Source organism: Physeter macrocephalus, chromosome 10, assembly GCF_002837175.3.
Source record: "Physeter macrocephalus isolate SW-GA chromosome 10, ASM283717v5, whole genome shotgun sequence".
Taxonomy (NCBI): Eukaryota; Metazoa; Chordata; class Mammalia; order Artiodactyla; family Physeteridae; genus Physeter; species Physeter macrocephalus.
The window spans coordinates 39,226,547-39,251,776 of record NC_041223.1 but is presented as its reverse complement, the minus strand read 5'-3'; the positions used below and the strand labels follow the sequence as shown (position 1 = coordinate 39,251,776).

General features: G+C 35.3%; 1 protein-coding gene across 1 annotated transcript in view; it reads right to left on the bottom strand.

Moving 5' to 3' along the window:
- Positions 1-25,230, bottom strand: part of TRDN (triadin) — a 366,265-nt gene that overhangs the window by 187,862 nt on the left and 153,173 nt on the right. The window contains exon 10 of the mRNA XM_055087525.1: positions 12,516-12,597. Coding sequence (XP_054943500.1) covers positions 12,516-12,597 — 82 coding nt within the window. The remainder of the gene's footprint in view (positions 1-12,515; positions 12,598-25,230) is intronic.

Here is a 25,230-nt window from a genome sequence, read left to right as displayed (position 1 = left end):
CACTTATCTTTCAGCTCTCTCACAGCCAAAGTTCTCTGATATAAGGACAATTTTTTTCTGTTTCTGAATTTAGTATGCAAAAAGGAATGCAAAGAGAAAGATTATTTGATACATTTCAAATTGCAAAAAAAGTTTATGTTAATTAAACTTCGTATTTAAAGTGGATAAGGTAGATTTCTCCCAAACCTTTCAAAATGATAAAAGCTTTTTAGATAAGTGATTGCTTTACTTTTGAATGGATTAAGTTTATATAAATGAAGGTGGCCACAGCTCTTCTTTTTCTTTCTGGTATTTATTTTTCCTCTCAGTGCTTTTACATTTCAGAAAGCAAATGCTCAATTAAAGTTTATTGACCTTTACGCTCAAGTGAGAAGCTCTCCATCCACACAACTCATCTCTGGATAGCTCCAAAGAGAGCATTTTGCATTTTCTTTTTCGTTTTTCTTGGATTTTTTCTTTTTTGGGTGCTGCAGCCATTTGGTGATTTTCTAAAAACTCTTCTAACCCTATTAAAATTTACTTTTTATGCAGAATCATTGCTTGCTCAAGATCTTTTATTGTAAACTTTTCTAATGCATCTTTCTACAAGGGTAAGGAAAATATAAATATAAGATTCATTCCTAATAGCTGTTCATTTTCAAAATCATATTATTTACATATAATTACTTTTTTCATATTTTTATCTATATGCTTTTTCTACATTTCTCTGTAGTTGGAAATGAATTGCAAAAGTACTTTGTTGCATTTAAAATGTCAAGAATGACTAGAAACATCAGAAAATTGAGCCTTTCCTTTTTGTGACTAAATTATTGATATTTAGGGAAAAAGTTGGTTATCATTCAAAATCAAAATATACATCACTCTAAACTATCATTTCAAAGATATGGCTATTTTTATAACAGGTCTTTGAGAATTTAGGGCTTGAGTTACTAAACAAATTAGAAAGACTCAATTACCAAAAGTTACTGGTATATTGGGCACATTTGTAAGTCTGATTCTTTTTTTTTTTTTTTTTTTTTTTTTTTTCGTGGTATGTGGGCCTCCCTCTGCTGCGGCCTCTCCCGTTGTGGAGCACAGGCTCCGGACGCGCAGGCTCAGTGGCCATGGCTCACGGGCCCAGCCGCTCCGCGGCATGTGGGATCCTTCCAGACTGGGGCGCGAACCCGGTTCCCCTGCATCGGCAGGCGGACGCGCAACCACTGCGCCACCAGGGAAGCCCCGTGTAAGTCTGATTCTTAATTGAAGCCTTTTATCTTAAAAATATGCCTAATAGATATCAATATTCATAAAGGAAATAAATGCCCATTCAAAGAGTACAACTTTTCTAGTTGTAATTGTTTTAATATATTGAATTCAGGTTTATTTCAAATGATGGACTACATAAATTTCCTCATCTTTCATAAATTATACCAAACCATTAACACAATTTTTGTCTTCTTCTTGTATAAGGTCTATTCTAGTATATTAAAAATTTTTACACAAAATCTCACATAATTGAAACAAATATCTGTCACTGTTTATTATGTGAACAATTGCCAAGACCCCTTACTCCATTTGGATAAAACAGACCTGGCTTTAAAGATGTAGCCACTTTTCTCATCGGTTCTAGAGAGGATGAATAATTTCATTGGGAATTCTAATAAACTTATATAATAGAAAGAAACATTTAGGTCAAGCTGACACAAATAGCAAATAAATGTTTTATAAAGAAAAACTGGTACTTGTAAACTAGAGCTTTGGAGGGACCTGGTTCTTTCTTATAAAATACTTCATGAGAAAAGTTTGCTGGCACAAGAGGGTTGCAACTAGAATTTCATAATAAGAAAGCTATTAAAAATCACATTCACTCTTATTCACAAAACTTCTCATCCCTAACTTTCTCTTTTGTCAAAATATAGGGGGAAAAAACCCTTAATTTTTAATACTAGCATGAAACTTATGAAAGATCTCTTAAGAAGGAAGCTGGCCCTGATCAACAGAAAGCTCCTTACCCTTCTCTGATTCTTGGTTGTCATCCCTTGATCTCCAGAATAAAAATTTATTGCTACTAGACAGTCAAATCAGACAGACATCCCTCGCCATATTGTCAGATGTATAGGGGAAGAAAAACAAAACTTCTTTCTCTTATTATGGGAAAAAGCTAATGATTTCCCCAAAAACTATTTTTAATCAATAATGGGAAATTGAGACTATTATAACAAGAGAGAAAAGTTCTAAGTTTGGAGATGCAAGTTTCTAATGAAATATATTTAATGTGTACTAAAATGTATTTATATTTCATAATCTGTGGAATATATTTCTTTACATTTTCCTTTTCCTTGACACTTTTCCACCTATTTGTCTTTGTGTTTCTTTTTTCCCCCTAATTTCTCAACAGTCAGTTGTTAACACTGACCTACTTTTCCATGATACTAAGCTGAATTACCCTTGTTCTAACATATTAACCCCAACAGAGCTGTGTTACCTCATGCCTAGCTCTGCACAGTGCTGCAATCAAAAGAAATGAGAGTCTAAAATTCCAGGGAGGTTTGAAGATAAGTTTAAATCTTTTTTGAAGTCTCTCAAATAGCTAATGTTGTATGACCCAAAGCAAAATGTTCTAAAGGTTCTCTCCTTACTGGAGCTTCCCAATCCATCACAGCATTTCCTCCCAAAAGTTTCTCTCTCCCAAGGGCACGCTAAAAACGTACTTCAGCCCATGCTGACTCTTCTATTCCCTTCTCTTGACCTTTTTTCTCACTGTCTAAATCTTATATTTTCTTCTGGGTAATAACCCTTCCTATTCAAACATGAATTAATTTAATTATTTGAGCCCCTTCCAATTTTTTTGCTCACCCAGCATATCCTGAGTCCTGAGTAGAACATAAACACTCAAGAGCTGACCAGGCATACCTAGAATATTTCTTAGGCAATAAAGTGGAGGAGAAAAGCTGTGAATACTTATGTTAATATTTGTGTCCTCATCACACATGTAAGAAATAATTAAAAAAACACTTTTACAAATCACTAAAAGGTGAAAGTTAAATACAGTTTGTAGTTTAGTTACTAGCGTACCAAAGTTAATCTCTTAGTCTCGGTAGGTAAATCATGGTTATATAAAATCCTAACATTAGAGGAAGCTTGCTGAAGAGTGTATTGGAACTCTGTATATTATCTTTACAACTCTTCTGTAAATCTAAAATTATTTGAAAATAAAAAGTTTGAAAACAACAAAATATTGGAAACATTTCAAGACTCTAAAATAGAGGATTCATTTTTCCCCTAGAAGTAGTGACTAGCCCCTGTGTAACACAAAGGAAATGAAATAAATGTGTAGAGGGGAAAAATGAGTGAAATATAAACCTCAAGCATGATAAAATTGTGGCGATGGAACAAACTTTTGAGACATTTATTTCAAAAAATATAACTTTACAGTTGAAGAAGCTGAGTCTCAGAGAGGTTAAGAAACTAATATGAACAATTGGATCTTTAGTTCAGAACTCCTGATTGCTATACCCTCATTTATATGAGGGTATAGAGAAAATTTAGAGGCAGAAGTTGGTCACCATGATCTTCTAATTGACAAGCCTAAAGGTTTCTGGCCAGTTTTGTCTTATCCTTCTCCCTGGGGCTCTTGGCCCTGTTGTTCCCTTTCCTCCCTCATTATCTTTTCATCCTTGGCTTTCTAGTCTGTCTTCTGATGATGTTTGTGATGGTTAATTTGACTAGGCCATAGTAACAGTCACTTGGTCAAAGACCAGTCTAGATGCTGCTATAAGGTATTTTTTAGATGTGATTAACATTCAAATCAGTAGGCTCTGACTAAAGTAGATTACCAATCCGTTGAAGGTATTAAGAAAAAAGACTGAGGTCCTCTAAGGAAGAAGGAATTCTGCCTCTAGCCTGCCTTTGGACTTGAGAATACAGTATCAACTCTTCCCTAAGTCTCCAGCCTCTGGCACGCACTATAGACTTCAGACTTGCCAGCCCTCAAAATCGCATGATCATGTGAACCAATTCCTTAAAATAACTCTCTCTCTCTCTCTACCCTCTCCTCCCCTCCCCGCTGTGTGTGTGTGTGTGTGTGTGTGCGTGCGCGTGTGCGCACGCGCGTGTGTGTGTGTGTGTACATGCATCATATTGGTTCTGTTCCTCTGGAGAACCCTGACTAAAACAATGTTGTTCCCCACATTTTCCTTCTTGGATGCACTAAACCTCACTCACACTTATTACTGACCTGCCATTCAGTTATATCCAAAACTAAGATTTGTATGATACAACATATTTTTAAGATCAATTGTTCCTTGGGAGCTCAATAAGTATTACTGGGAAAAGAAATGTTTCTGTGACCACTGAGTTTAAAAAGAGTTAAACAGTTTTCTGGCAAGAATTTCATGGCTCTCTTAATTTAACATACTTGTGTACATTGTGAATGTCCAAAAAGAAAATATTATGTGGACCCAAAGTATTATGTTATAAATTTTTTTCACTAAGAATATCATAGAACTAGAATTCCCCATAACATACTTCAGGAACTGCTATGCTCGGAATAAGCTTATGACTTCAGCCTCTGCATCTCTCTCATTTGTGAACTCCAGACTTCTATCTTCAGTTGTCTGCTGGAGATGACCACTTATGTGAATCCCACTCAACATGCTTCCCGACACGTGGCAGAGTCTTCATTTTCTCTCCAGGTCCAATATCCACCCTGACCTTTATGGATTGTGTTAACCAAGGATTAACACAACCTCTGGATTCAGGTTAGTTTGGCCAATGGGAGCAACATCAAGAGATAATAGAGCAGGAAAAAAAGAGAGAGTTGGGCATTTATTCTCCAATTACCCACCCTGGCTCACTGAGAATATTATATATATCATTTTACAGATTGTTCATGATGTGTTCTTCTACTAAAGGACATAGTTTTGATTGGGCATCTCTCTCCTAGAGTTACAAGGTTTGGGGGTTTATAAACCACTCTATTCCCCTGCTTCCTCAGGCCTAGGGCTGGTAAAGGCTTCCTGCGTTGGCTAGCCTTGGGGTGCTTCACCATAACTCTGCTCAAACCTTTATAAATACTACATTCATTAAATCTGCATCGGCAGGCGGACGCACAACCGCTGCGCCACCAGGGAAGCCCCCATTAAATACTCTTAATCACCCATTTTGAATGTTCCAGGGACCCTGATGCACCTAGCAAGTCTGAACTCATTATCATCTCCCCAAACCTGTTCTTATTAAGTGCCATTCATTTATCCAGGTCAGATAAGACTTTAGCAATTATGCTCAGCCCTAACTTTTATTGCTAGTCTACAATAATGGAATAGACTGATCCTGGGAGTGAGACACCTGGATTCCAATTTCAATTATACCACTGTTAGGACTGTGTTATCTTGGGCAATTTACTTGATTCCTCTGATCTTCTCTGTAAAATGATATAAATCATATTCACTGCTTGGAATTGTTTTGAGGGTTAAATATGATTGTTTAAGAGAAAAGTCACATAATTTTCCCCCATGAGCAGTAGCCTCCTCAGTTTTTCTTGTCTCCAAACCCCCAAGCCCCACCCCTCACTATCCACACTTTCTATAGCTGACACAATGATCTAAAATGCAAATCTAATCATACTACCCCTCTGCTCAGTTGTTTTAGCAGGCTCACGCAGTCTGTGAGGAGGTGTAAATGATTCAATTGTGTGTACAAAATTCTTTAGGATATGACTGGGGTCCTATATTAAGAAATTATATAGAGTTTCAAGTTTACTGACTAATGTCATTAATGAGATTACCATATTATCTTTACAGATACCAATAAAGAACTAACATAAAAATTAATAATTTACTATATATAAAGAGAAATTTCCTGATTAAAAAAATGATAACAAAAAAAAGAGATAACGATAATAATAATAGCTAATGGCTGAGTACATAATTGTGCTAAGTTGCTATATACCTTGTTTCATTCACTCCTCATAGCAACTTTCTAAGTAAAATAGGTACTAAAAATAGTATGGTTTACCTATATTATCAAAATTTATAACTAAAGGTCAATCCCATTAAAAATTGCCCAAGGACATGAGTTTATTTCACCTCAGAACAAAGAAAAATATTGCATTGCCCTAAAGTTCAAGATTAACTGTGTCATAGAGTTAATGGAATAAGAACCTGGGCCAAATTTCAATTTTATTATTTTATGCTTTTTGCTTCTCAAGATATGTCTCAATGAAGAGCTAAGACAATAAAGTTCTCAGTTTAATAGAACTGTAAATAAAACGTTACTAGCTGCTGTAGAACATTGTCCTCGAATGCACACTATGGTAAGAAATTATCTTATAGTAAGTTTCCTATATTGCTCCTTTCTCCTCTACACAAATCCTACCAACTTACTCTTTATGGCCCAATGCAGATCTTGTGATTTCACCTCATAGCCTTGCTTCACTCGTATCTCATCTTCTTCCTAACTTTTATAGCCCTTATTATCTGTACCACGTACTTTTGAACTTCAGAAAATAATGCTTCATAGTATTATCCATTTCATAGGGACATGCCTGGTTGGCCCAAGTATGACATCTCTATCTAAGCCATAGCCATACCTTCCTTACACATCTGTGGTAGCTATTTAAACACTGTGCCAAGCCATGGAGTCTTCACTCTGCTCTTAATGTAGCTTACTACTAATGCACCAACCTGAAAAAAATAATCTTGAAATATCTGGGTGTGAAAGCAGAAAAGACCATTTAAATTCAGTCCCCACAGTTGACAGGTGAAGAAGCGGAGGCCCTAAAAAGTCAATCGATTTGTCAAAGATAATACAACTGATTAGTGTCAAAGTTGCAATTGGAAGTTGGGATTTTAGTCTTCTCTCTAGAGTTCTCTTGCCCACTGTTGGGTGATAGCATTTATATTATTCATGACTGCAATACTAAGTTAGTACCAGTTACATGTTTATTCAAGAAGATGATAGGGTATACAGTATTCATTCACCTTACTTTATTTGGCTCCATTAATGCAAACTATATGTTTGTAATGGAATATTAAAAGTAATTTAAGTATAAGATATATACCTAATAAGAGATCACATAACCTCTTCTTTCCACATCTTTGCCACGATAGATGAGGTGTGGCCATTTTACATTAAATGTCCAGTAATCACATGTGGATGGAAGTCTTTAATTCTTCAGGGATCAACAACAACATAAAATGTTGTGTTTGGTAGTGGGGGAGGGGGTTGTGTTGACTAGGAGGAAAGAAAAAAAATTTTCCAGCGTTGTTGATTACAGAACAACAGGATGATATCCAGTAACTGTACTTATACAAAGATTTAATGAAGCAGCTTTTTTGATGATTGGGGAGGAGATGGAAAATGTTGCCTGAAGCTGTCTTGTTTATTCACTGAGGACTCTCTCTGAGAGCAGTCAGGAACTAATCTCTTCTAAGAAATACAGTTCTAACAAACATTTGCTGATAAATGGGCTCTCACGCTAAGGGTTGAAACCACCTGTGATGTGAATATAATAAGGCACCATTTGATGAAGGGGGCGAGGTACTCACATAGATCTGTCTCATTTGTGGAATATATGGATAACTATAGTGGCCTTTTGAACTTGCAAGCCTTTCAACACCACTGAGAGCTCACAATAGACAGAAGAATTAATTCGTCACAAAATTTAACACTGTTGTGAAAGATCATAAGAATTACTATTATATTGAAGGTGGCTCTCTATTTAAGTTAGTTCCAGTTAAGTTATGTCCATAATCAAATGCAAATTGACAACAATGACCAAAAGGATTGCCTGAGGTGGTCATTATACAAGATCTTTTCAATGCTATTGTAGCCAATTTCCCTGGCCAAACGCCAAACATATTCTAAAACATACAGTAGTAGGAGTCAAAGAAAACAACTGATTTAATATACAATTAGTCTTTATACCCAAAGATTCAAGGCAATGGAATTTCATTATGGTGTACAAAGTGTCTGGTATGGGGAGAGGAGTGAAATTCTAAGAAGGCCAGACACAACTTCCAGGCATTAGATAAGTGACCCAAGATAAGAAGTGCACAGATACTTAACAGAATGAAGCCAGTGTTGTGAGAAACTTATTGTTTTAAGTGCTATGAAAGCACAAAGGAAGCTTTTAAGGGCTTCAGAGATGTGTAGAATGCTTTCACCCATAACAAGGTCCATGATTTTTTTTAGATTTCTGCTGATAAAATCCTAAATTGTTTCCAATCTCCTGTGAGCAAACTTAATAATCTAGTCTATATATAAGCCCTCCTTTTCTTTAAAACATTAAAATGCAAAATACGTTTAAGTTCCTGCATTTTGACCTGTTATAACTGTATTCCTCAAATCAAAGAGCATAAGTTAGTGCCACATGTAAGTTCCTTTTTACATAATGCCATTTTCTTGCAACTTGGTCCTAAGGAAGTTCCAGACTAAAATAGTGCGTCAAGGACTGTGCATAATCAGCCTCACTAAAAACAGCTTGATTAATACTAAATATGTCCTAGCTCCTAATCAATTATGTTAATGAAGGCACAGGCAGCACATCTGCAAGCCCTGACAAAGCCCATGATCTCAGCATCGCCTGATAACATGGACTCCTTGGGAAGCTGCTTAGTACCAGCAATCTCAGGGCAGACTGTGCCTTTCTGCAGATAAAAAGTGGATACTACTAACAAAAGCCTTGTAATCTTGCAACATTGTTAGGTTATGTACTTAAACTGTAGTGTTGGGCTCCAGGATGAAATGTCAAATAAAACTGCTCTTTAAATATAACAATAGAACCTAAGGGTCCCACTTAACAAATGACACATCCTTTTCCAAGTGACAGACTGATAGGCAAAACATTTGCTACAGGGTGGTTTATGAACCTCTTCCAGGAGGTAAACTAGAGTCAAACATTTGAATAATCTATCAAAATCTGCCTCAAATTGGGGGAACTGGAGCTCCCTGATTTATGTCTGTCTCACAACAACAACGGAATTAACATCTGATGAAACTTAAAGGTGACACTATTATTTATAGGCTATCTCTTGTTCTGTGAACATTTGGGCAGTGAGATGGTCACTTGTCAGTTTTTTGTCTAATTATCTCAAGTCACATAAACTTATAGTCCAAATGCCAAAAGAAATATAACTCTGATCTCTCCCTCTCTCTCGGACTATAAATTTTTTCCAAGTCATTTACTTACTAGCTAGATAAATGATACACGTCAGTAGTCAATAATGAGAGTACTTAGGGTTTTTGTTGTTTTATTACCGTCAGTATAAGCTCAGTTATATATGAGTTCAGTTAAGAAATAATTTTTAAATATTTAACTCTTATCAATTATAAGCATGTACAGAAGATGATGCAAGTTGGGAATTTATGGTGTTGGAAAATCAGGTATCACAGAACTGAAAAAGGCAAAATCATTGATTACTGAAAAAGAAATATTTAAACAGCTTATTAAACTAAACAAATTATATGAGGCAAACATTTAAGCTGCTTTACTTATACATTAACTAAGTTGAGAGGTTACCATGTGCTATGGACTGAATTGTGTCCTTTCAAAATTCATATGTGGAAGCCCTAACCCCCATGTAACTGGATTAGAAGATGATTAAACTTAAATGAGACAATAAGGGTGGAGTCCCGATCCAATAGAACTGGCGTTCTGCTGAGAAGAGGAAGAGACACCAGAGTGCTCTCTCTGCTATACAGGGACACAGCAAGAAGGTGGCCATATACAAGCCAGGAAATGATCTCACTAGAACCTAATCATGTTGGCACCCTGAGCTGAGACTCCCAGCCTCCAGAACTGTAAGAAAATCAACTTCTGTTGTTTAAGCCATCCAGTCTGTAGTATTTTACTATGGCAGCCCTTGCAGACTAAGACACCAAGGTTGATCAGGAATTTAAGAAATTATTATGTTAAGAAGAAACTGTCTTTACATAATTGTCACACACACGAAGGAAGTCTGGACCCAAGTGAGTGAATGGGAGAAGGAGGGGTGAAAGTCAATGGAGACAGTGGGAAGCTCACCCTATCCAAGATGATCACATTCAAAAATCAATAAATAAAAGACCCGTGTGGGGCAAATAAATGTCTTTAGCTGAGTTGGATGGGAGACAAAAGTTTCAAACCTTGGACTATATCTGGACTGTTCTCTAAATATTCAAGAAGCATTGTTGATTTGGACTCTTGGAGCGAGACATTACGTGAACTTTTCATTAAATCATGGTCTCTAATAACCAAACAAATTCTTTTCTTCAGATTGGTACTGACACAGTACTAACTTGCAGATTGTATGGGATTTTTATTTGAAATTTGCAACTGCTAATTCATTCAATTTGTAGCTGACCAAATCAAAATATTTTACATACTATATAATAGGTTATTACAATTTACAAGTATAATGTAACCTTTCCCCCAATTCCCAATGGCTTTTCTCTTGCTCTCTTTTGAGCCTTTCTACAATGCTTAGGTATGTGGCTTGAAACCTTTTGCTTTTTCCCAGACAACTAGCAGTCAGAATTTCTCCATGTGTGTCATTCCAGTCATTCTGAAGGACATTTGGTCAACAATAGGTCATTTAGGTAACTAATACTAAATTGAAAGCATTTTTAGGATTATTCAATTGCTCTCCACCTTCCTCCTAAATCACTTAGGGATTTACTATACAGATGAAGTCCTGGACCAGTAGTAGCAGCAACACTTGGGAGCTTGGTAAAACTGAAGAATCTAAGGCCCCATCCTTGACCGACCAAATCAGAATCTGCATTGTCAAAGATCCCCAGGTGATCTGTGTGCACATTAGATGTTGATAAACATTGCTAGCGTACTCTTGACTGACATCAGAACATGATACTTCTATCACAGAACTGCATGGAATCTAAAGCACAAAATGTCATGTCTTCATTTTACCAACGTTGCTGATGTCTCAGAAGACATGAAGTTAGAATCCTCAAACTCCAAAGTCTGCATAGTAATATGATAGAAGGATCTCTGGGTGTAGAACTAGAAATCCAGGGCTAGAATCCCAGTCCTGCTGGTCACTAATTTAGCAAAAATAAACTGCAAGCTTAGATTTGTTAATCATTAATAATGTCTACTTTAAAGCGTTTTGAAATGTCAAATGTGAAATGCATATAAGTAAAGCCAACATAATCATATTCTAAATAAATGTGAGTTGAAGAGAGCATAGCCACAGGCATAATTTGGTCAGGATCTGGCCAAAAAAGTAGATAGAACATGCTGATATTATAATATAAACTTAGAAATAACTTCACCTGCTCAGCTACTAAAATCCTTCCCTGGCTGCTGACTGTAATATAAATAAATGTATTGCCCAAAATATAAATGTATAGCCAATCGATTGTTGGGTCTGTGGTCAATGGGACAATGCATCTCTTACCAAGTCATTCAGATTTAATTCATAAATAAATAAATAAATAAATAAACTATTTGAAGTAGGCTACCAAATTCAGATGTCTGGTGTAAAATGGTTGGATTTGTAATAATTTTTACACATAAACATAAATCAAAGTTTCTTAACATTTAATGTGTAAAAGGCTCAACTAAAGAGTTTGTTAAAAATATAGATTTTCCTCTCTGAATTGCCAGATCTGATTCACTAGATCTAAAATGTGGCAGGAATATGCATTTTTTAAACAAGCTTTACAATTGATTTTAATGCTGGTGATCTACAAACTATTCTTTGGGGACAGTTGTGTTAAGCCAATAAAATACAGTTAAAGAAATTCCTAAGTTCATCAATATCAAATATAATAATAAAAATTGCAATTGTTATAGTTTTATTCTACATTTACAGCACCTCTCTGTGGTAGTATTATGAGTATCAGTATTTTACTAATAAAGATCCTGAAAGTTTAGGTATCACATTAAGGTCATCCAGGTAGAAAAGGGCAGAACCAGAATTTGGACCCAGATCTGTTTGATTGTAGAACACAGGCTGTTAATCACTATATTATTTCCAAGGCACAGAGTTACCACCATCTTTCTAAGAAACAAGAAATTATCAACAAGGCTTGGGTCATCTTTATAGGAGGGGTTTGGAGGATATATGAGATGAACTGAAAATCTCAGCCGTTTTCTCGTCGTTATTGGAGATTCATTTGGGAGTACGTTTAGGGGAGAGAAGATAAGTAAGGTATAGAGGAGAGGATAGGTTACAAGGGTGTATGAATCCTGATAATGACCATATAATATTTTCTTGAGTTCTATGTATAGGAATTGCAAGGCATATCCTTGTCCATTTGTCCCTATACTTTCTGGCTTGATTTCCAGGGTTATGAAGCAGGTCATCCTTCTGGAAGCTGATGGTCACCAATATAAAATCTTAGGTGGAAATTTTTGGTGTTCTAAAAAGGAGCAAATTGTAATTTTTTGGAAGCGTAAACTATAGCTTAGACATACTAAAACTATTTGAGAAAATATGGATTTTGTTGTTGCTGCTATTACTATTTTGCTTTGTTTCTCTATATTCTATTTTATCTACAATAGATATGATCTTTCGAAAAATAAAATAAAATACTTGCCTTCAAGAGTTGGTGATGCCAAAGTGGGTCCAGAAGCTTGTTCTGTTGGTAATGGAGGTGGTATGGCTGGGCTTTGTCCTGTACACACAATGCAGGAGTAGGTATTGAACAAAAAGTATTAATAAATTTAATATACACAACTAAAATAGCTAGATCTGTCCCCAACATGCATAATTCATAATCCAAAGTATAAATTCATATTTTTATGCAATAAGAAAATTGTTATTAGGTGAGATCTTTAAGTGGATACATACAAAGATTCAGTTATCTTCAGAGCCATTTCTGAAAATATTTCTTTTCTTAGATGTATATACAATGTCAAATATAGCTACTGGACTTCGCTAATGGAAAACCTACATTCAATCAAATAAAGCAATTTATTTACAATATGCACTTCAAATTATGGAAACTAAAATCACAGAAGCTAAGAGGAATTCTAATATATAGAAAAAAAATCACCATTTTTTTCATTTAGCTAAAAATTCTCAAATGATATAATAAAACAATAAAAGAAGGTTAAAATTCATAGGCCTTTTGATATTGAACAGGTACATTTTCTCCTGCCAAAATAAATGACCTACAGTTAAGTAAATAATGGGCCAAAGGGAAAATATATTCAGTTTTATAGAAACTTGAAAGCCTGCCTCAAGTCTCTGGGCTTATTATGAACCATAAAAACCCACAATCGTTTCTGAGTACTTCCTTATCCCAAGTGATTTCTTTAATTAACCAAAACCACCCCAGCCATGAACTGTAAACATTAACTAACACATGATCTCATATGAAATGCTTGCAAAATGTTTTATCATTCATTTTCATTCCATAAACTCCTGCTGTGTGTTTCTTTTAAGTCCAAGAATCAACGCGGGCATATGCACCTTCTAAAATCTCACTGACAACTAGATATTATCAAATGTCAGCAGACCTGCCTGCTTACTGGAAGTCTTCCTTTTTTAGAATGTGTCAAAATTAGTTTGCTTTGGTGAATTGTGGATTAGCAACCTGAGTTACACACACACCACCTTCTGTGGTGGCGAGAAGGGAGGAATCCCAGGCCGTCAAGCTGAGTAGTAGAGGTTAGTCTCCACTCATCATAGGACTCTCTTCTAGCTGTTAGACCCATCCAGGTTGATTCTTGAGCATGTTCAAGTATGCACAAAAGCAAAGCATATTGTTCCATGACATGCAGGCCATATACCTAGAAAAGTATCCATCCATATTAGTATTAATTATTTTCCTCATGAAAGCAAAGATTTGATGGAAACATAATGCAACATGGAATTTCCTTTTTCAGTAAGCAAAGAAAAGGTAAGGATGGGCACACTAAAAAAGGAGTTTGATCCACATTGTTTTTCCCTGGCTAACATTTATATAGTGCTTACTATGTGCCTAGAACGATCCCAAACAGTTTGGATGTATTACATCATTTAATCTTTACAAGATGCTTAGGATGTAGGTATAATTTTCATTTTGCAGTTTTAAACTGAAGTGAGCAGGGATTCAGGTGCTCAGCTCCTAAGAAGTGGATTTGAGGTGCCGAAAGCTCCTCTCAGACTGCCTAAGGCAGGCAAAGGGTCATCACATGTAAGGGCTCATCACATATAAGGGGTTCTGCAGCTGGAGAGAGACAGAGGCGTGGAGCTTCCACCCCGAGTTTCCACCATCTTTGTAAGTCAAATGGATGTATACTTGGGGAAATTCACTCCCAAATCTTTCTTGAGAGCTGTTCTTGAAAAACTGCTTCTAAAATAGGATGGTATTTTGTAGTTTGCAAAACCTAGGGAGAATCTATCAAAAGATTGAGGAAGGAGTCAATTAAATAACTAAAGCTTAAAGTAAAAGTGACCATGAATATACATAAATCATTTCTAAATACTAAGGCTTTCAAAAATATCTTCATGGAATCCTGCCTGTTCAAACTAAACTGCTTTCTCTCTTGTCAAATACTTTCTTGAACAGTAGTGATGTATAATCATAGTCTTGATAGGCAATTTAGGAATTTATTTTTAAATGTATTCATTTCATTCCCCAGGGAATAATTCATAATTTAGACTACAAAATATTCTTATATTTTCCTGGAGGAACTATGAGGTCATTATTTTATATTTTTTTAAAATTTAGTGAGCACTTATTATATCCCAGCACTGAGGAACCACTAAATCCCAACTCTGCCTATAAGAAGTTCCCAATATAATGGCTAAAATAGAATTACAGACAGATCATTATAATACAGTGTGAAGATGGGAAATAATATACACAGAGGGGATGTCACAGAAAGATTCTTGCATTTAAAGGCCTAAAAGGAGATTCCCAGGTAAAGAATGGAGGAATAGAGGGAGGGATTCCAGAAAGAGAGCATCTGGTGAAAAAAAAGGCCTGTACGCTAAAATACATAGAACTATTAAAACGATCAAACTGGTGCTTCTGCAGCATAAAGTAAAATATCCAGTTTATATCAGAAATTCTCTACGACTGTAATCAGCAATATTACACTCCCTAAAATGGCTAATTGCATGATAGTGACGCAGTGGATGCAGTCGGGAAGTAGCACCACAAGAAAAAGAAAAAGCCAGATGTCCATTTGCCTCTATAGTGACAGTGCTCGGTAGCCCTGGCAGGGGAATTACTAGCTCAGGAAAAGTTTTTGTTTTGCTAGGGGTCACCAAAACACATCAGGCACGTCAAACTTGAGAATGACACATGACTCTTTAGTACTGATTTTAAAAAAAGCCTTCTTTTATGTTCAAATAATGTCAGAGAATGCTATTGAAATCAGAGACCATTTTGCTATATGAATGAATATATACAATATTATATAAAATTATATGAATATAATAATTTATGAATTTATATGAATATGTTATATTAATAATAGAATTTTTTAATGAAAGCAATGTTGTTTAGTATAAAGACTACATGGTTGTAGTCAAATAGATAAATATGAGAGTTTCAGCTCCATCACTTACAATCTGTGTGAATTTGAAAATTTCATGCAGTACCCAAGCCTCGTGGCCTTTATAAAATAAGGAGAGTTTTCAGGGCTGTTGTGAAGATTAAGTGATGAAGCATCTAACACATAGTAAATACTCAAAATATTCTTTTTCTTACAATGTATTTACAATTTATATTCCATCTAATTACACAAGAGGACTTGAAACAGACTTTTGAAGTAAGAAATCAAAGACATAACAACAGATAAAATTAAACATGACAGAAATAGCAGAACTCATTTACAGGAAAGAGGCTTATCATTTTGTTAGGAATATATTTCTTTGGAATTCCTGAAGATTGTTACTCTCTGAAGGGAGAATTCAGGTTGTTGAAATTTACATTGGAACTCTAAAAGTGCCCTTCATTTTACAAGCTATTACCCGAAAATCCGTCTGACATTCAAACATAGTGAATTGGCTTTTTGTCCCTTGCGTGATTTGGGCTGGCTTATTTCCATAATACCTGAATTGGATGTTTGTAAGCTGCCAATATTTTACTGTTCTGAGTTTTTTGTCACCCAAGTTGTTATGATTGTTTAGTCAAATTCCACTGGGGATAGTATACAGTGTGCATTCCTCCTAATATTCTAAGTTACAGGTGTTTTCTTTACTTTGCTAGAAATGATGAATGGAATTACTCAGAATCTCAAGTCAAGAAGGAGGCTGTGAGCAGAATGCAGGTAATGTGAAGGAAAAAGCAATTCACTATACTAAAGTTTAATTTACCTAGTTTTTTATCAAAGGAGATTTCCTGGTTCTAAACCATTTCTAGGCAACTAAAGTCTAGCAACTAGATCTTGAAACAAATGTTGAGATTTTTTATGCTAATGCATGAAAGCTACTTTTTCCTTGGGCCTCCACTGCATTTTCCTAGAGGTACTGAGTTCACCCAGAAGACTACAAACTCTTTGAAAGGCCTCCTGTGCTGCAAACAATGAATGGCCATAGATCTCGTGACAGAGGTGTCACTCTAGTAAATGCTGAGTTAAAATTCATTTATATCTTGAAAAATTAAAAAGTATGAATAATTAAGAATTCCTATCCCAATTCATTCTGTCAGCATCATTAAAAGCATTTGTGAATCTGTGACTGAACATAAAATGGGAAGGTCTGAATTTAGTAAGAAAATTATTGTCAAGTATGTTAAAGCAATAGTATTACTTTTATTTATTGGCACAAGGTTCCTAGACTGACATTTTTTGTAACATGTAGAATAATATTTTCAAAGTTTAGAATTGAAAAAATACTAAAATAAAATGAAAATACGTTTATATTTTAGGCTGATACATGTAATTGTGCTAGCGTCCTTATTAAAATAGGGACACGTTGATCTTCAAGTTTCCTTACTGAGTGTCTCTTTCTCTGCCTCGGATTTTTGGACCACTTACAAAATGGAGAGAAGGGACCGGAGGAATTTAGAGCGTCAACCACTCCTCCCTTTCCCACCCTATTTATTTAAAACAAAATTAAGACACCACTCATATAATAATCCCAGACTTGCAAATTTGACTATGAAATGAGGAATTAGGAATCTGAAGTTCAGGAGTTTGTATGGGGTGGATGGATCAAGGTTTTTACTCCAGTCATAGGCATCTTTATACCTCCCACTTATATAATGATAAATTCTAAACATGTACTTTGCATCCCTTGTACTCAATCTTGTGAAGGGTATACGTAAACAGGCAATCATCACTTAACTGAGGTCTCAGTTGTTTCAAGGTAAAACGAGAACAATAATGTCTCTTCCAGCTGGGTTGTTGTGAGTGTTCCTGGGCATAACGGTACAAACGAAATCAGTGAGGGACCATAGGGAAGACAAAGAAGGACCCTGTTGTTATGGAGCTTACATTAAAGATGAAGGGAGACAGGCAATAAACAAGCAAGACAGATAATTTCAGACCTCAGAAAGGTAGGGGCATCAAAACAGAGTGGTGAGGCAGACAATGACTGTGGGAAAGAGATGACACTAAATTGGTTAGAAAAGGAAGAGTGGGGTCAGTACTGAGCAGGACTCCACTAACCTATGAAGATTTGTGCAAATTAGAAAAAGTCTCCTTTCTGGGTATGTGCTGCCCAAGGTGGCAAAGTCTGAACAGGAGGGCTTTTTGCTTAGTACGAAATTAAGAGGCAACTCTTCCCCTGGTCAGTTGCAGCTCCAGTCCCAGTCTTGAGGAGGAGAGAAGAGCAGGGGGCCTTTGTGTAAGTGTACAAACTGCAGGACAAGTGCATAATGTATGAAGTGGCTCTGTCTCCAAGGGGGAGACACTTGAGTTCTGACTTGAATACAAAGAAGCAAACCTCAGAAGAGGCCTGATAAAAAGGTTCCTGGCAGGGAAAGGCAAGTCAAAATGCCCAAGTTAGGAGCCAGCCTGGCTTGCTTAAAGGTCTTTGGTGCTGGAAAGCAGAGGCAAGCTCATATCAGAGCACTCTCGGCTGTTCCAGTGAGTTTGGATTTGTTCTAAGGGCAACAGTAAGCTTTTGAAGTGTTTTAGTATGACATGTAGGTTTTTAAAAGATCATCGGCTGCTGTGTGAAGAGAAACAATGTTTGCAGAGGAAAGCTTGTGAGAGGCAGCAGAAGATCAACTGGAGACTATTGAAATAACTCAGGTGAGAGATGACATGAGCTTGGTCTAGGTGGTTGCAGTGGAGATTCAGTTGTTTGCGCAAAAAATGTGCATGAGTATCTACTCAGTACTAGGCACTTTCCTAGGATATGGAGTTATAGCAGTGACCAATATAGACAAAATCACCTATTTTGTGGAGCTGAGATTCTACTGAGCAGAGAGAAAAAATATCAACTAAATAAGTAAAATGGAAATAAGTATCCTATTAAAAATGTATCAAGGAAGGGTAATAAGGAATGCTATTTAGAGTAACGGGTGGCAGTTTTAAAGATATGGTCAATGAAAAACATAGAAATTGTAGATAAGTGGATGGACTCAGAGTACATTTCGACACAAACCCAATAGGATTTTTAAATGAATTTGATAGGGTAAGTGAGGGAAAGAAATCAAGGATGACTGACAATTTGGCTTGAGCATCTGGGAATGAATGAGAAATGTAATACTCAGATAAGGGCAGGAAATTTCCTGTTTACTCAGCTAGATGCTGTTTATGGACTAATTACTTAGTCATTGTTGTCACTTGAATTATATAGTGTTCAATTTTGCCAGAGGACTTATATAGAAGACACTGAAGTTGAAGCCATAGTTACTTTGTTGGATTATTGCAAAAATATATCATATTGGTAATTAATTTTCAAGATTTTTTTCATGATTTTAGAAAAATTTTAAGCAAATGGATTATTTAGTATAAACTGGCTATGCAACCCTACTATAGGGTGTTTAAAACACCATAAGCTTCAGGTTCTTAGATCAAAGAGCATCCTCCAGGCCAAAATGTTTCTACTGGAAAGGTTTCTTTGCATCCTGATAAAAAGCTTCCCTAATATTTCCATGTGTTATTATATATTTGCATATTTGCTTTGATGAAAAGCAAGGAATAGTAGCCAAATACATATTTCATACATTCTTTTGATTAAAAATGATAAAGGTAATATTAGTATGTTTTCTTCTTCATCTCCAATTTATAAGGTAGAAATAATTCTTCCATGGAAAAGCCAACTAAAGAAAGGAAATAAGATGGATTCAAGATCATATCATTGTTCCATTTATCCTTGTACCTTGATTATGACACAATACCTGATGTCTGGGACTTAACAAAAATAAATGCACAGAATCATAACTATAGAGTTTTGGGGTGTGGAAGAGATCTTTGAAATCAGCAATTCCAACACCCTAATGTTTCAGGTGGAAAAAAATGGTCTCTAGAAGGAAAAGTGGCCTAACCAAGGTCATGCTTCAAGAGCATTTAAGATAAAGGTTTTTCACTCCATTTCATTTTTCTATTTATTTGGAAGGTGAAGATAAATGCTAATTATTTTATCGATTGTCATAAATGACTCATAACTCTTAGAAGATCTTTAAATATTCACTTCCTAAGATGAAAAGTCTCATAGTTTTCTTCAGTGGTCACGTTCTATTTAATTAGGTACTAAATTAACCTCAAGTAGCACATTTAGTTACCTGACCTCATTTTGACAAATCTAGATAGACTGTCAAGTGAAAGGTTTTCAAGACTTTCAGAATTACTATTTCTTCACTTTTCCTAAATAGTCCCTTCTAGCTATCCAAATTATATCTCTGTCAACCCCAGAGTAAATCATATTTATACATAAGGTGAGGCAATAGGCAGACAGTAAAGATGGAAGAAACAGACAAATAGGTAATATGAATTGTATGTTTTTCTTTTAGTACAAAGGCCAAAGCTGATAGGAAAAGAGATTAATGAGGCATATTAGATGGACTGCAGTCTCAATTTATAAAAATAAAAACTATCTCATGTACTTAGGATGCAAATATCCTACTTGCCATGGAGTCATCCAAGAAACGTCTTTTATCCCTTCTTTGATTCCCTTCTACCCACTCCCTTCACAACCTTTATGCTCCCAGAGTACCCAGTGTACACTTTATTGTCTGATTCTCAATACATTTGTTTATTTACAAACCTGTGCTGGGATTTTTTTGTTATTGCTGTTTTTGTTTTTTTTATCCTCATTCGACTATGAGCAACTTGAGAACAGAATCTGGAATGCCAATACATATTTGGTAAAGGAAAATGAATAAAGGAGAAAATGAATGATTATATGAATGAATGAATAAATGAATGTTGCTAAATGCTACTCTGTTACACTGTTTCTAAAGTGTTTGAATATGAACAGAGCAAATCACAGTATTTTTAGTTCTTGGTAGAGTACAAAATAGTTTCAACAAAATATTAAAAATAATAAAATTTTACTTATTTATTTTTTGGTTTTCTATTTTTCAATTATTTATAGTTCCAGACCAAAGTATTCATTTTCTTTCTGTGAGACTCTTTACCAAGTTGTTTATGAGTACCAATCTTTCAATGAAAGTGAAACATTAACACTTTTATCCATGATTAGTGGGAAAAACTGAGCTGAAAGTTCAAAGATGTAGAAAGGTAGCTTCATTAGTTAAACAGCTCAATCAAAATATAACATTTGCTATATATTCTGAATCTACAGTTACCCTCAAATGGAAAGACTATGAAATTACCCATTGTGGTATATTTCAAGCTTAAAGAATTATGTCCCTACATATGTAACTTGAACAGGATTTTAGTGCCAGAAGAAACAAGAATTTAATGAGAACACTGAAACCCAAAGAAAATGAACAACTTGCTAAATTCACCTAAATGACACATAAGTATGATCCATGAGTGTGGATTCCCAATGTAGTGCTCTGCACAGCAACATGTTGTCTTTCTGTTTGCATTTATTTTAGAGATAGCAAAGAAGGACAAGCAATGAACAAAATATATGATGAAATCTAGAATAATGTTAAACAATTTCAATTCAGTACAAATGTTATGTTGTTATATTATGCTTTAGAATTCTATAGTCAATGACATTCATAATAATTAAAAGAAAATAGATCTTAAGTGCAGTATCCTATATTATGGTGTAATGATATTTTTAATTGATGTTTTAATCCTTGTTTCATTTGAAGATGATTTGAAATAGAAATAACAAGTTTTCGACCATCAGTTATGTCAATTCAATTTTCGAAGTTACAATTAATTCAAATTAGGTCTCTGAGATGCTGTTCTCCAATGTCAAACATGTTTAACATTCTTTATCAAAATGGAGATGCCTATTCTCTAAGTGAGTTGAGTGACAGAAGTATAACAGTGGCTTATCTTATTAGAAATCAATTTTTTCCATGACATACATTCAAAATATTATATTTATGTTTAAAATTTTAAGGACATAATTGAATAGAATTAAAAATGGATAATTTTTAAGAAAAAATACAAAATTTCAATAAAATTTTGAGTTAAAAAATCTCAAGTTTTATTTATATCCCTAAGCATGCCCCTACCCCCATCACATGCTAACTTTCTGACTAATGAATAATGAGCTATTATTCACTTAATTTAATTGATCATTCCTACTAAAACAAAAGTATCAGTTCTAATAATGTTGTTGTTTACCAACCAAGTCATTATAACATGTCATATCCCTAAATATGAGTACATTCAATATATCATAGATCTCAAATCAAAATTTAATACTTCAGGTTTTATATTCGATTTTACTTTTCAGAGATCCAACACACTTTACTGATTTATTCAAAGACTGAAAATCAAGTCACAACAAATTATTGATCATTGGGACTGTGAGTAGCAAACATAAAGTTGAGAAAATAAGAGAAAAGATGGCTCCCAAGACACAATCATTACATTTACAAAATGCATTAAAATAACTTTCAAGTAGAATAACAAATTCACTTCTTAAGAGGTAGGAGGCTTGACATTTTTGTAAACTATCTAAACATGGAAAATAAATAATGTCTCCTTCCGTCTCGTATCTTTTCTGGTTGTTTGACTTGCGGATTCTACCAAAGATGTTATTGACAGAGAATAGCTGGCACAGTCAATTGCTAAATCAATTCCTAAACTACTAGAATCTGTTGTTTTCATTCTCAATAACATCAGGACCTACCAACGACCTTAGAGATAAATCTACTCTATGTTCTCTTCCATCTCAATTTGCTGTCACTCTAACCACTAAGAATAAAATTCACCTAAAAATCTAATGATGGAATTGGATGATATTTTATCAGGCCTTATGGCCAGCTTAATAGACACCCAGGAAATTTAAAAGTAAACCATAATCCAAGATTCCTCCAGTAATTTTGGTGAGAAGCCATCTGATCTCTTGAGTATGGAATCACAGTCCACTCTGCTTACACTTTCTATACCAGATTCCCTTCACTGACAAACCAACAAAGGCAGCTAATAGTTAGCAGCAGATTGCCTGCTTTCTTTGGCAGTTGTATTGGCAAGATTTAGGAGTAGGAGCACATGTCAAATTTACACTATAATGGAAATAGAAATTGTGAGTTTGTTTTAAATTACATTACTCAAAACAGAGTAAAGGGGCTTCCCTGGTGGCGCAGTGGTTGAGAATCCGCCTGCTGATGCAGGAACATGGGTTCGTGCCCCGGTCCGGGAAGATCCCACATGCCACGGAGCGGCTGGGCCCGTGAGCCATGGCCACTGAGCCTGTGCGTCCGGAGCCTGTGCTCCTCAACGGGAGAGGCCACAACAGTGAGAGGCCCGCGTACCACAAAAAACAAACAAACAAACAAAAAAAAACAGAGTAAAGAAAAGGAAGGGAAAAAGAAAACCTAAGAAGCAGTGACCCCCTTTTCAAAAAATATTTATAATTCTCCCTATAGTGCTGGAGACAATATGCATCTATCTGAGCAAATTCTCCAACTTCCTCTAGGTTCAATTTCCTAATCTATGAGGTGGAGAACTTAAACCCACCTCCTAGGTTTTGGTGAGAATTCAGTGAATTCCATGTGCAGCACTTAGCACAGTGCCTGGTATACTGTTAACTCTCAGTAAGTGGTAAATCTTTTCCATCATCAATGTTGTCATCACCATCTCTAATAGTCCCCAAAACTCTTTTAAGGGTAGACACAGAATAATGTCTGGATGACTTCCTGAGTTTTTCTTCAGCTCTAGGCAAGCCATATTTTTCAAGGTTCATTGTGTATTTCCTTATCTTCAAATACAGGGAGGTACTTTTTAAAGCTATTGTATGGCATTTGAAAAACAGTGCTGCTTCTCTTTTATACAGAAATATCATACATACAAAATAGAATCAGTCTGATACCATTCAACCACCCCCTATAGCTATTTCCACACCACACAGAACTTGGCAAAGCGAAGGGATGCTGCCATTGTCCTCTTCTTTATATACACCTGTAGGAAAATTTCTTTACTTTTTTTCCCCCATGTTGTCTCTAACACATGAACGTATTCCATGGTTACAAGCATTTCAAAGAGATATGAAAAGCCTAAGGAAGAACCTAGAGTCAATTAATAAAGAATCTTCTGGTTTTGGAATTCACCTCAGGAAGAGAAAAAAGGGGTTGACATTTTGTTTTAGTGGAGAATTTTCTACTGGGTGCTTTAATAAAGATGATAAAACTCCATATCTTTTCAACTACAGGCAGATAACATAAATTTAAATATTAAATATTAAGCTTGAGCTTAATAGATAAAGGATAAAATGGGGACATGTTAATAATTATTATGTAATAGGCTTAATACCACAATTAAATTCACAAATATATTCTCACCTGAACGACATATCTGGAAATCATCCAACTTCTCTTCCTGTTTTAAATTGTGTATAATTTATATTATTTTGTCATTTAAAAAAATACACACTGCTTATCCAGTGTCTGCCAGGAGGCTATTTATAATTTACACAAAAAATATTCCTCTGGGGAAAAAAAATCATTATTAATGTAATCATTGTCATGAATAATAGAAAATGGAAAAGGTTTACATCTTATGTAACCTCCATATAAGAGAAGATTAAATCATCAGTTTGTTTTTCACCGGACGTTTCAATATGAGAGTGTTGGTGCTTTTACTGTGTCTATTTCTAAGAGATTACAGTTGTTACAAACCTTGTCTACCAAACACGTGCTCGTTACCTAAACAATGTGAGTGGTTGCCAAAAAAATGGTTTATAGGTGACAGTTTTTTCTTCAGGAGAGCACCATGTCAACCACAAAGCAGAAATATTGAATAAAAGAGAGTAGTGGGGATTTGAGAAATGTAATATAAATAATTAAGTGTGCATGACAAAGGACAGACACTAAAGTATAATGGGGTCTAATCTGGAAGGACACAGTGTGGTATAGATAACAACTACATGATGAGATGTTACTTTGTTGTTCTTCTCCTGTATTTATTTCTCACTAGGTATTGTTTCCCTCTTGGGTTGAAAAAATTGACCACCTAAATAAGGATAAATACTAAACTCATCGTAAGCAACTAATAATAACAATCAGAATAAAGCTGAAGATAAATATTGATGAAATACTACGACCTCAACTTTATCAAGCCTGTCTCAGCCTCTGTGGCTCTTTCTTCTGTAGGTGTTTATAGTGAGTACAATCTGCATCATATAGTTTAGTCTTTTTTTTTTTTTTTTTTAGTTTAGTCTTTAATTAGTACCTTCTTCCACTTTTCTCCCCAAGCTTCTTTATACTGTTCATTGTTTTATTTGTAATAACTTCTGACTAGACCGTTACCTCCTTCTACTTTGAAACTCATGTTACGACCACCAGCATTGAGTACATACTAGGGGTTCAGTAACTGCTGGGAGACTGACTGACAGGACGACTTTCAGCATATCAACTTGGGTGTTGAGGAGGAGATAAACAGGCAAAACGTATTATCTTCAAATGTGGAATAATTATTACTACTACGTGGGAATAACAATATTAGTGCCTCAACATAGAATATTTTAGAAAACCAAAACGTAAAATACATTAGGCTAGAATAGCAGTCATAGAACTGATCAAAAAATCCTGAGTGACTGGTTGAACAGTCTCCAGCCTATAACGTTAATGTTAATATTGCAAAATTCATTATTGTCTTCATCTTGCACAAACATCCTATAGGGGAATAAAAGCTATGGACAAGGAATATTTGTTTACCAAATTAGGTCTCTCTGAAAGTAGCTATATCAAACTACTTAGTTTATAATTAGTTATATCAAAATAGGCATGGGGCATACTTATTTCTGTTTAAAATAAGGCTGCCTT